At 32.0% G+C, this 13,600-nt stretch overlaps 1 protein-coding gene across 1 annotated transcript in view; it reads left to right on the top strand.

Moving 5' to 3' along the window:
- The window catches only part of LOC111697516 (uncharacterized), a 19,374-nt gene extending 6,673 nt beyond the window's left edge, over positions 1-12,701 (top strand). Inside the window, exons 2-11 of the mRNA XM_023467545.1 lie at positions 6,822-6,948; positions 7,881-8,033; positions 8,388-8,523; positions 8,952-9,091; positions 9,159-9,241; positions 9,790-9,891; positions 10,406-10,494; positions 10,925-11,013; positions 11,535-11,588; positions 12,030-12,701. Of these exons, the coding sequence (XP_023323313.1) occupies positions 6,822-6,948; positions 7,881-8,033; positions 8,388-8,523; positions 8,952-9,091; positions 9,159-9,241; positions 9,790-9,891; positions 10,406-10,494; positions 10,925-11,013; positions 11,535-11,588; positions 12,030-12,076 (1,020 nt within the window). The 3' untranslated portion in view covers positions 12,077-12,701. The remainder of the gene's footprint in view (positions 1-6,821; positions 6,949-7,880; positions 8,034-8,387; positions 8,524-8,951; positions 9,092-9,158; positions 9,242-9,789; positions 9,892-10,405; positions 10,495-10,924; positions 11,014-11,534; positions 11,589-12,029) is intronic.
- Positions 12,702-13,600: the final 899 nt, after the last annotated feature.

Genomic DNA, 13,600 nt, shown 5'->3' with positions numbered 1-13,600 from the left:
CCCCACCCATCTCGCCTTTGTATCAATGACCCATTTAAGAGTATGTAATAAGGCAGGAATTAAAATTAGAAATGAGAGAGATCTTTCTTTTCAAATTTGTAACAACAAATTGCAGTTTGTTTTCTCTTTGGCCAATTGAAAATTGAAGAAAACATTATTGATATAATTTGTTAATTTTATTTTTTAACAAACATTTTTGAAATGTACGAAATAGGTCTTACCATTGAAATTTCTAAAATAAATCACACAAATGTTCCTGAGTCCGAATTTAAAGAATTTAATCCGCGGCTTAAATTTAAGACGCGGCTCAAATATGGTTGGTTCCACGTAAAATTGTATTTAATGTTTGAAGATTTAAGCCGGTGCTTAATTTAAATCGGTTTTTTGGCGGATTTGAGACGCGGCTTAAATTTCTTTAATTTCGGACTTAGAATAGAGAATATTTACCATTGATAAGTAATATTTTAAAACACATCTTTTGTATACAAACGTGCATTATCTTTTTAAGCCACAAACGCGCAATCTTATATCAACGCAAAGCAATTTGTTTGAAACCATAAATTGTAAACATTCTGAATACAAGGATTTCACAAGCACACTTCTCATGCAATAAAGTTGCACAATACAAAACCAATAGAAATTAGGTCAATCTGCACCCTTCGGCCATTTTTCCATTCTATTCATTTGATAAATATCTCTTAAACTACCTCTAGTAATGTATATATTCCCACTGAATATTAAGTTAATTAATCAAAGGTTTAGATGTTGAAAAGACCCTTTATCTGTGTAACCCAATGTCGTAGATCTTAGATATTTCAATTAATCAATTCTATTAGACCAAATAGTCTAAGTCTAAGTATTAAAAATTCACACTATCAGGGTGCAAAGATATAAAATTAGGACAAAGACTCAATTTCTTTATAAGAGACGCAAAAATGTTTGAGAAAGGAATTGAGTCTTTGTCATAAGCTTATATTTTCTAATCCCTTTATCTGTACAACCTGATGGTGTACACCATTGATATTTCAAGCTCAGATTATTTGATCTAACATAATTCATAGTTGGAAATATTTAAGGTTTGGGTTTCAAAGATATAGGAATATGAAAATCAAGAGTTTGTGGTAAGCACTCAATTTGTTTGCAAAATATTTTTCAAAAATTAGTTTTAGGTAAAAGCTTTTCAGTTTTAATATTGCATATACTGGGCTACACGGTACCTCAGTCTTAAAAGTGAAGCATAGTTTCCAAAACTGTGTGGTTCACCGTGTACTTTTGTTTCTAATAATTCCAAAATAATACAATTTAATTTGATTAGTCATTAGGCCACTAAGGATTGTGTATAATGTGACTTTTTTATCTGAAATATCTCTGCTAAAGGGTTACCCACAAAGGCTGAGACTTCAAAGCCGACTATAGAAAGTAATCCAATCTTTGTTTATACATTCATGGTTCAAGGCAGCTGCAAACTTTTTTCTTATTCCATAATTCCACCGTTAAACTAACTAGGCCACATTTAATGCAAAACACAAGTTCAAAGTTAAAATTGCTAAATTCAATAAAGTTCATTTCGATTAAAGTCTCATCCTTTTTGGGGTAACCATATTCCACGGGCAACGCCGGGCACTTCAGCTAGTTTAAAATGAATAAATATTTGTGTTAAAAAAGGCTTATTGTTCTAGGTTGCCCAGATTCGTCTAGATTTCCTTGATGTTGAGCTAGATGCTCCTGTAGCTGGTCTCTGCACCAACGGAACCGGAATCAAGATTACCGGAGCTGATGCTGTCTCACAGAACATAATCCCAACCAATAACCTTTGCGGACACCTCACCGGGTCCCACATGTACCTCTCTGTTGCCGACGCCACCAATGTGACCGTGACCATCATTACTGGAACCGCTGGAACTCAGAAATGGAGAATTCTTGTTAGATTTTACGAAACCGGTTCTATTTTACACCCCCCATCCCCGCTTACAATCCCCATGCTTTTTCAGCCCATGAAATCAATTAATGCAAACGTATAACCCTCCATTTATATAAATCCGCAATATTCAGAAACCAAAACAGAAAATAATCAGTATTAAGCCTGACAAATAAGGATATCTTAGTTATCCTTGGTGCGATATGGATTTAAAGAATACCGTTGTAGATTGGAACATCCCACTCAATGAGTTGTAAAACAAATGAAATTACATTTACATTCTTTTCAAAAATTTATTGTACGATTTGCCAAGTACAGTACTTTTTCTCTTTCTTAAAAAGTAACGGGGGAACTGTTACGACGAAAATGTCAAATGTTTTCTACACAATTCAAATTAGAAACGGTATTTAGAGAGAAAATGGATTTGAGCATTTTTTCAAGAAAGTGTTCCAAAGTTGCAATTTTATTCAGATTTGGGACAATTGGGAAATGCCGTTTGGGAAATAGCTATTAGGGAAAAGGTCTATTGGAAAAACGTTTATTTGTGAAAACGCCTTTTGGCCGGGAATTAGCCCTTGGGAACATTCATTTGGGAACATACAAACAAATACTAAACAGATTCAAGATTTCGTGTGCAGCATTTTGGCACTTTTTTGTATTGTAAACTAGCTATATAAAAAAAGTCCCCCCCCCCCCTTCAATCTCATTAGCACTCACGCTTCACTCGACTAAAATAATTTTTAACTTAATTTCAATATTTCAGACAGAACAGCGGAACCATCCAATCCTTCAACTTCAACCCTGCCGCCGCCGCCGGAACCAATCAGCTTCTGACTGATCATATGTACAGTATCTGTATCAAGGGTGTGCCAAACTTCTGTAATGTCGCAATGACCGCTTCTAATTTCTCCCTGAGCGGTACCGCCGGAGCCTGTACCGCCGCGGATGATAAGATTGTACTCGGCGCCACTACCTACTGCGGAGCTACTTTCGGAACCGCTGGATCCGCAACATGTAAGCATTTCTAGAAATATTAAGAAAAGAGCTACTTATTCGCCTCAAACTCTATTTTCTAATCTTTGCTTGCATGGTATGAACATTTTGGTTTGACAAACTTTGCTAATTTATTATAGATCAATTTATAGTTTGAAACATGGAAGGTCTACGACGCTAGCTTGATAAGATTCAGAGCAAAGCACAAATGATGAGACTTTACAGACGACCAAAAATTATTCAAATATTACTTTCTTTATGGTTTTGCTGGGCAAAACATGTTCACCGTATCAGGGAACCAATAATGTATCGAAACAAATAAAATAAATTCCTTACAGTCGTCTTTGAAGTTTAATCCAATTTCTGGGTAACCCTTTAAAAGGATTATATTTTAGAGTATATGAATAGTAATCTACAGTTCCTTTTATTAAAAATTTTGGAATTTCTGTACAGAAACGACTGTAACATATTTTTATTTTTAATTCAACATTTATGGTTTGTGTTAATATTGTTATTATTATTATTATTATTATTGTTATTCTCTGATCCCCCTTATCCCCTTTCTATGACCCAAATTCAACCTTCTCTAACCTCCATTCCCCTTATCTCACCAATTTTTCCCTTCTCTGATCCCATCTCTCCCTTCTCTGATCCCATCTCTCCCATCTCTTACCCCATCGCCCCCTGCTCTATAATATTTCCATATCCGTTCCGCATCCTCTTCTCAAATATCGCTCCATCCACCTTATCAATTAGTATACTAACTACTTAGCATAAATATCATTACGTTTAAAGCTAACGCCTAACGTTTTTCAGGTGTTAAATTTGCGTAAACAAAAATTTAAACCTTCAGATACATTGGGGAAATCCTCATTTAGTTTAGCTTACCTTCAGCAACATTTAATATTTTTTCTTCATTATTTATCATTATTTTACACTAGTATTTTTATTTTTCACACGTAATAGTTTTATTTATTGTTTTTTTTCTGAGAAAAATCTTTATTTCACAATTTTAATTTTTTTTTACTTTTCTCGTGTTTTTTATTTGACTGTTTTATTATTTTTGGTGCATATCTTATAAGTTAATTATTATACAGTGATAACTAGAATACTCTGCATGAATCAGCAAGACGACTTTTAGAATGAATTTATAACTTTTAAAAGTCCATTGAGCATGAGGCACAGTACAGTACAAATACAATTGTGTATATGTTTGTCCAACGCCCATACTTGATAAAACTTGGCCCATTTACAATGATTTTGCTCCATGTTTTCTGTACTTGAAAAACATTATTTGCTTGGTTTATATTCTACATTAGTATTTTTCTTGTTGTAAAGTAATTATATTGGTTTCAATATGTTTGATCCAAATATTTATTCGGCCAATCAATTATTGGTTTAAGGTATAAAATAGCCAATGCTCTAGATGTGTAACCATATTAATGCAAGATACTAACGTATTCTTTATATATATAAAGAACAGACACTATTCAGAATCACATATTGTAGGTAAAAAAAACATTTTTCTTCTGAAGCATTAGATAGTAAATAAAGCTTGTTTAAAGGGACTGTGCTCGTAGTTTTTGGGTGACCTCTAATTCAAATATTGGTGTGTCTGATTCACACCTTCATCTAAGTAAGAATGAAGTATATTGACAGGAACTACATATCTGAAGTCCCTTTCAGAAAGTATATTGACAGGAACTAAATATCTGAAGTCCCTTTAAGGAAGTTTTGACAGGAACTAAATATCTGAAGTCCCTTTAAGGAAGTATTGACAGGAACTAAATATCTGAAGTCCCTTTAATGAAGTATTGACAGGAACTACATATCTGAAATACCTTTAAGGAAGTATTGACAGGGACTAAAAATCTGAAGTACTTTTAAGGAAGTATTGACAGGAACTACATATCTGAAGTCCCTTTAAGGAATTATATTGACAGGAACTACATATCTGGAGTACCTTTAAGGAAGTATATTGACAGGAACTACATATCTGGAGTACCTTTAAGGAAGTATTTACAGGATTTAAATATCTGAAGTACCTTTAAGAAAGTATTGACAGGGACTAAAAATTTGAAGTCCCTTTAAGATAGTATTGGCAGAAACTAAATATCTGAAGTACCTTTAAGGAAGTATTGACAGGAACTAAATATCTAAGGTCCCTTTAAGGAAGTATTGACAGGAACTAAAAATCTGAAGACAAAAACGTGAGAAAACTCTGTTCTCTCTAAAATGACCTTGCTGGAACAATTCCTTACCACAAAGCTATATTGTATAAACTTTAATTTTCCTCAAATTAATTGCAATTTCAGGTTTTTCCTGACATTTAGTATATCCTATAAGTCAGAATATATCTTATTACAATTACAACTTTTATTAAAATTTAAGAACACTTAAAATTTTAAACTTAAAGAAGATTACAAAAATGAATTACAAGAAATTTCATTGGATCTAAAAGGTTTTGTAAAATCCGTTATTTATGGTATACAATACATTTTTCTACAGTGACTCCTTTGAACAATTCCCCCAAAGTATTATTTCCAATAAACTTCATCTTGACTCTTGAGCACAAATTGTAAAGACATCCCCTTGACACTAGAGTACACATATTTCGAGACATCCTGTGGATTCAGAAACAAAGAGTACATGTTTAAATACACTGCATAAATACTATTGCAAATCTGCATTATGTATCAGAATTGAAGCATATGGTATTGTTTTAAAACCACGGAATCGTGTTGCGAAGATATGGCATTGAAACTTCTAGATATTGGTTAGCAAACAATGAAACGCTGATTCAGAAACAGATAGTGAATTTATTTAAAAGCTATTTTATACTTTTATAAATTTTTACATTTATTTGCTAATTTCTATAGAAACTGGACTCTCAATTCAACGTAAATTTCAGTATTTGCGAAAATAAATAAATAGCCATGAATATGCGGGAACAGTTTTAAAGAGTTCCATATAATCATTTAATTAAAAAAACTATCTATCTGCAACATTCCATTGTCAGAAAGTGAAGAATACGACATTTGATGAATTCTTTCGATGTATTCGTTATTAAGGGTTTCACTGTATGACAATTTATTTTTCTAAACGTTGAATTAAATCTTGCAGAAAAAATAAAAATATTTAGTTCTAAAAAATCTTGCAGAAAATGCGTTTTCGCGTCTTCTATTTTTCTTTAATTTATATTTTCAGTCATTATGATGATGAAGTTGTAATATTTCAATACAATCTTAAAAGATTATGCATGACTTCTGAGTAATCCCATGTAAAAGACAAATAACACCCCATAAATAAAGAATATAAGAAAAGAATCTGAAATCTTAATCCAAGAATTATTGATCCGAATAAAAATAAACATCTAAAAATATCTCCACAGATATTCATAAAATTTTTGTTTTTATAATTTGAAATCACATTTAATTGATTTTTTAATAGTTCCTTAGTCTCTTATATCTTTGTTGATGGTATCAACTTTTTGATTTTTCAAATATTACCTTTCTGTTGAAATAGAAATAAAAAAGGGCTGTATCCTTAGATTGTAAAGATATAAGGATTAGAAAATTATAGTGGGATGAGAGTAATCAGCTTCTTTAGTCTAACAAACTCCAGATATATGAGTGAACTGCACTGGGTAAAATATGAGTGTACTGTACTGTGTAAAATATAAGTGTACTGCACTATGTAAAAAATGAGTGTACTGCACTGTGTAAAATATAAGTGTACTGCACTGTGTAAAATATAAGTGTACTGCACTGTGTAAAATATGAGTGTACTGCACTGTGTAAAAAACGAGTGTACTGCACTGTGTAAAATATGAGTGTACTGCACTATGTAAAATATGAGTGTACTGCATTGTGTAAAATATGAGTGTACTGCACTGTGTAAAATGTTTTAGATGTTGAGAGTTTGTATTGGTTTATCCTTGCTATCTTGTATACTCGGGGCAGAGGTTCGGATACCTTCAGAGAAGAGGATACAAGATTCAGATCTAGCTGTTCCAGGAGAGAACAGAGATGAAAAATGTAAGTTTTCAAAGTTTTGTAATTGGGTTACATAAATACAGTGTTTTTGTATCTATACAACCTTATTTTGTCACGATTTTTAATTTCCTCGGTAAAAAAATATTGATTTTTTTGCTTTTGAAAACCTCAAACCAAATTTAAAGGAAAGCTAAAAGTGTTTGACCTATGTAGACTGGGTTAAAGCAAAGTGATTAAACTTAGTCTAGGTAGTTCAGCTTCCTCTTGAATTTTCATTACAGGAATTGGGTCTGTGTCACAAACTGAAATTTTCAAATTCTTTGCAACCTGATGGTTTTTCTAACTTAGATTATTGGATCTAACTGAACTTATAGTTTGAAATATCTAAGGTGTACGACATGTTGTTGCAAAGGTATAGGGATTAGAAAATCAGAGTTTGTGGCAAATAATCAATTTCTTTGATCGCCGATTTATCCATTTTTAAAGAATAAACTTTCTTTTTTTGTAAATATTATTGTAAAACCATTAAAGATTGACATTTCCTGTAGTCAGGGTTTAAGAAATTGACCTTTAAACTAGATATTTTGATAAATCTTAAATCAATCCGGTCTGACAGGTTTCAGTTTGGAGAAACTATTTGGAAAAATCTTCATCTTGATAAATATCAATCTTTTTATAAACTTTCACTTTCTATTTCTTGTTTTGTAAATCTAGATTTAACCGTTACTTTCAACCAGATGTGTGTCTTATTAAGTGATAGTTTAATTGGTTTGTTCTTCTAAGTATGAATTTAATAAGTTGAACTGTCCAAACTAATTTGAACCACTTCTTTTCAATTTGAACCAGCGCACTAAAGAAGTGGTTCAACATTTTCTAGGAAGCTCAACCTTTTTTGCTAATCACTTTAATTTTCCTAGTCCATAGGTTCCGCCATTTCATATTTCTTTTCATATATCTCAATTCTTTTTTTTCAGTTTTGAGTGTGTTTCAAATCATCAAGTTCAACAATGGCATGTGTAACGCTACTGATGGAAATATGGGTGTTTGCTACACTGAGGCTGAGTGTTTAGCTGGTGGTGGAGTAGCGACTGGATCTTGTGCTTCAGCTTTCGGAGTCTGCTGTGTCTGTAAGTTCATCTCAAATTATATATTTCTATTGTCCTTCTATGTTTTCCCATATATTAACCCTACCCCCATGTTCTTTATCCGTCCTTGGTGCCTTGTTCAATCTCTTCCTAAAATTTTTGAATTTACAATCTTACTCATTTGTTTTAACGTTATGAGATTGTATGAAGGGGATGCTTTGGTATACCGTCCCACTTGGCCTATACAGTCTGTATGTGTATAGCTTGAAATGAACCGAAGTTAATAAATGTAACAAAATATTGTTTTTAAATTAAAGTTAGGTTTAAATAGTTCACTAAAACTATAATATTCGGCTCTTGTTCTTGATAAAAATAATCATTTTGACATATTTTCAGTTACTGCAAAGACCTGTGGCGCTACTCTGAATAAGCAAGTGACGTATATTGAGTCCCCAAACTACCCTGCTCTTGCACCAGCTGGAATGTGTATGTTCAATGTTGCCAAATATGACTCCGGAGTGTGCCAATATAAGTAAGCAATTTCCACAAAAAAAAATATGAATAATCTCTTTCGCGAAATGTTGATGACCCTATTGAAAAACTCTGATTTCTCAGCAATCGAAAAAAAAATGCGTAAAAATATTGAAATATTTGTCTGAATTCTTAAGAAACAAGTTTCAAACATTTTAGACATACTAATAATTTTCGTACAAATTATGTTTGCTTTCAAAGGAAATGCGTATTTGTCTCAAACTCTGATTTTCTATTATCTTTGCTTCCCAATGTCGTAGACCTTAAATATATAAAACTATGATTTTTGTTAGATCAAATATTCTAAAATATTCTAAAATATCAAAGGTTTAAACCATCAGGTTGCGAAGATAAGGGATTAGACAATTTTGTGACGACTCAATTTCTTTACGTGTGATAAATGCAATGTTTAAACTTCTCCACTACTAGAATTGAGTTCCTTGATGTTATTCTATCCAACCCGGCTCTGGGAGAATGTACCAATGATACTCTAACCATCACTAACATTGATCCTGTATCTGCTGCCGTTGTACCCACCCCACTCTGTGGAACTCTTACTGGATCCGAAAGTAATTTTTTTATAAATACTTTTTTGAAAAACAGTGGTGAGCGATGAACAAATTTTGATTATTTTAGTCTATACCAGCGTGAACAGTACAGTAACACCTCCTAAATTCACCGTTAATCATGTTTCTGGTATTGCAAAATGGAGAATGAAGGTAAAAAAATTCATTGAAAAGTTTTTTAAACATGTTTAGTAACACATATATCACTGCATATTTCTTAAATAAGTTATATCGAGAAAAAATGAAGAAGTTGTTTTCTGTAAAACTCAAGCCATAGGTTTTCAAGTTTATCAATATCACTGATTATACAACTCTGAAAATTAGCTAATCATAACATTTTAAGACAGTCTCGACTTTAAAGTGTCGCAACTCGAAAAGCATCGACTTTTGCTTTCATCTCATATTCTCACTTTGTAGCCCAAGACATATATATTTTAAAAATGCAACGCGCTTGTTTTTAGTTTAAGTTTAAAAGGAGTGATTGGAGAAATACTGTTCAATTTTAGCGTGAGGACGTTCACATCTTGGATTGCATTGTTCTACTTACAGAACAATGTCGAAATTATTGCTGTCGATTATGAGAAAATATTCAAAAAGATGCTTTTACTTAATTTGAGAAACTCAGCATTTGAAAAATGTGTTGAACCATGCTGTTTAATAAACCGTACAAAAGATTTAAACTATTATTATAAATATTGTAGGTAACCCAGATTGCTTGTACCGACACTGACAAACTTGCCCCCCCTGGATGTCTGACCTATAACACTGGAACATCTGGCACCATCATGTCTTTCAACAACCAGGAAAATAATTCATTTCAAAACATTGGACATTAATGAGCTGAAGCTCCTCTTTAACCTTTATTTTGTGCATAAAACATTCTAGGTTCAATGCATTGGGTAACTTAAGTTGGGTATGGTTATACTGGACCGATTAATGCTTGTTTGGTTTGGATTATGCAATTATTTTGGATCGGCAGATCATTTGTTATAATTTTTCCTTAGGCCGAATTTAAAGATTTTGAGCCGCGAATCTAATTTGAGACATTTTAATTTGAAATATGGTTGGTTGTACTAAATATTTCAAGATTTAAGCCGGCGTTCAGTTTAAACCGGTTTCAGGTGGAATTTAAGACGCGGCTTAAATTCATTAAATTCGGAATCCGGTTACAAATATTAAACATTTTGTAATTGATGTCACAAATAATTTCATATAAGCCTATTAAGACCTTATCCCCCCCCCCACACCCTAAGAAATATCTATTTTGCCATCCGTTTCCTAAAAACAAGAATTGAAGATGAATAATTTAAACTGTAGGGTGGTAATGGAGAACTGATCAACAATCAGCTGTATTCACACTGTATCAAATACCAAAACGGGTTTTGCGACGTAGCATTGTCCGCTGGGTAAGTTCAAACACTTTAAAAAAAAAAATATGTATGAATAATATGCATAAATGTCTTTCAAAGAATGCAAGTTTTAGTGAGATATAACATCTTCTTGTCCGGAAAAAAAACCCACTGATGATTAACTAGAATCAAAAACTTTTCCAACAGTGAATGTGCTTTGATACTTACAACAAAATACTCTTTAATGCCAATCCTAACAATAGGTTTCTTCTCAAAAATATATTCTTTTTATATCATTTCATTAACTAAATAAATGTAAGAACAAAGATTCTGCACAGTCGTCTCCAAAGGCTTCTTCTTCTAAATAACGCTGTATTTTAACAAAATATTTTTCTTTTGGAATTTTGATCTATTTATCTATTCATTCATAAAAAATATTTGTCTTTTACCCTAATGGTTTAAGGTTTTATTTATTGTCTTGCTGCAGGGACTTCATGATGGGTGCTGATGATTCAATCACGTTCGGAGGAAACACACAGACCGGACCCGTCTTTGGTACTGCTGGATCTCTTCTATGTAAGTTGATTAATTTTAATTTTGGGGAAAATTTATAACATTTGTCTCAAAATACATAAGGAACTGTAAGCGTAATTTCAAATAACCACCAATCACAATATTACCCTTTAATTATCTTTAATTGAGTTCAGAGAAATCCGAGTATTTATCTCTAAAATGGTGTCCTAATTGCCAGACAAATTAAGTGTACACTCACCTTTAGAACAACACAGTTGATGGTACATGTATACCAAAAAATCCCCAAATATGTTGTGTCCCACGGGGGTTTTGAAAATTTTCAATAAAATAATTATTTGTTGCAACAATCTATTAAATAATAATATTTTTTAGATAAGAAACAGATTTAAAACAAAGTGTTAAATTATTGCAAGCGTTTCTGTAGATAAATAAGGATAAGTCCGTCAACCTTCATCCGTTATAGGTTTGAAGGGTAATGTTGTGAATCGGACATTCCACTCTGCAAACGGAGTGAACTTTAATTTATGCCTACTGTCTGGCCCTTTAATAGATTTTCTTTTTAGGGAATTTCACCGGACCCTATGTTATTCCAGTACAGAGCGGTTCACTCAATACAGGTAAATATATAAAACTAGCTGGAGAAAAAATATAAATTTGAAAAAAAATTATTTTTTTAGCCTAAGACACTCCCAGGCTACCCATGAGTGTCCACAAAAAATGTCAGCCCAATCGGTCCAGCCGATATATTTCTTAAAAACCCTTAATTGGAATGTCGCCAAAAAAGAGAACTCTAATTATAAATCAATTTTCAGTAAATTTATTTTTTTTATGTTTCTATGAGCCTGAAATATAATCAGCCAATTTAAACTAAATTATATTATATTTATATTATAATATGTAATGTTTTTTTCACCCCGAAACAGCCCTTTAAAAAACAAAAAACGAGATATTTTGCGGTATGAGACAAGGCGGATCACAAATTTTACAACAAATAGATATGCGCATAGTTTATCATGATATTGATAAAAAAAGTAAAAATAAACTTAATTTATTTGCAGCAATGGATTCTGGATACAGCATCAGTTATCTTCTTCTTCCTTGCTAGTTTGCCTCACATCACGACGTAAATCAGGACATCTGCAAGTTTCTGAGAAAAAGTTCAATTCGCGGATTTTCTCTTCACACAAAGATGATTTCTGCGAAAAGATACCTCATGTTTGGGATTTTTAGAACCTTTTACCTTTCTTGATCCGACCGCCTTTATGTTATCATATCATATCGTTGGAAATTGTTTTATTTAAAGAACAAAATCATATGCAAAATAATAGGACATGGTGAGTAAAATAACATACGATAAGAAATTCCAACTATATTACCTTTTTAAAGCAATCATCATCTTATCATCATCTTATCCATCTTAGCATCCGTGTTGCAACCGATGGGAAATGTGCCAATGTTTTTTTTATGTTTTTGTTAAATCTTGTTACAGTTAGTAATGAATCTCCAGCAGTTAGCTATAACGGTGTTTTTATGTCCTTTAAAAAAATAATAGTATTTCCCCCTGGGAGTCTTAATCCTACCAGTAGTCCGCATCGGATAATTTTTTAACGCTTTTAGTTCAGTATCTCTGCAAACCATTTAAAACAGTAGTTTAATGGTTGTAAAACCTTTTATTTGTTGAACTGTGGTATACATTATGTAAATACTTAATAAAAAATAGTTGTTTTTTCTCAATGTTTTTGTGTGTAAGCTAGAGAAATAGAAAATAGATCCCAATTTGTTTTGTTTTACATATTTCCGTACATGTGCATTGTGCATGATGTCTGTATGTTTAATGATAAAATGTATTTGGATAATGAATTAGAATTCCAATTTTTGGTTATTTTAGTTATTTTGGTTATTTTAGTTATTTTGACTGAAAATATCGAATTATTCTATCCTAAAAGGGTTAACTTTGTTCCAAATACCAAAAAACGAGTATTTTGCCCAATTTTTTAAAAGGTATACCAGATTTTTTCTTGAATCCGAGCTTTTAGAGATAGGAACTTTTTGGATATTATTAATTCTGAATACTTGATATCAATATCCAATGGGGGCACTTTAAAATTTTAGGGTCAAGCTTGATCCCTCAATTAAAGTTAGACCTGGAGAACCATCATGAGATATCAAAGAAGAATTGAATTAATCAAGTAGGTCATAAGATGGAATACTTGATATTGAGATGAATAGCACTAAAGACTTTTAAGTTTTGATTTTAAAAGAAAAGCGAATGGTTTGAAAAGATCGTTAATATGTGCCAGTTTCAAAATTGAATTTCTGAATAAATAACCTCTTTTAAATATTTTTTCACTTAAGTAAAATCCAATCTTCTTTGCATTGTTGTTTTAAAAGATGTTTTTTCCTTTAAATTTGTCTAACCGCTATATCTTTGCAGTTTCCGAACAGCTACTGAGAAGAGTAAAAGTTTTTAATTTCGAATAAGCAACCAAATAAAATTGGCTTTTCAAATACATGGGGCAAACCAAAACTAGAAAAGTTGCGAGGTCACAAAGTCATACCAGTTATTTCGCAGAACTTTAACCATTTTCTTGTGTTCATATTGATTGAGATATTGTGCCAATATAAGTAA

This window comes from Eurytemora carolleeae, unplaced genomic scaffold (genome assembly GCF_000591075.1).
Source record: "Eurytemora carolleeae unplaced genomic scaffold, Eaff_2.0 scaffold104, whole genome shotgun sequence".
NCBI lineage: Eukaryota > Metazoa > Arthropoda > Copepoda > Calanoida > Temoridae > Eurytemora > Eurytemora carolleeae.
Note: the sequence above shows the minus strand (reverse complement) of the source record. Positions and strands in the feature narration are given on the sequence as shown.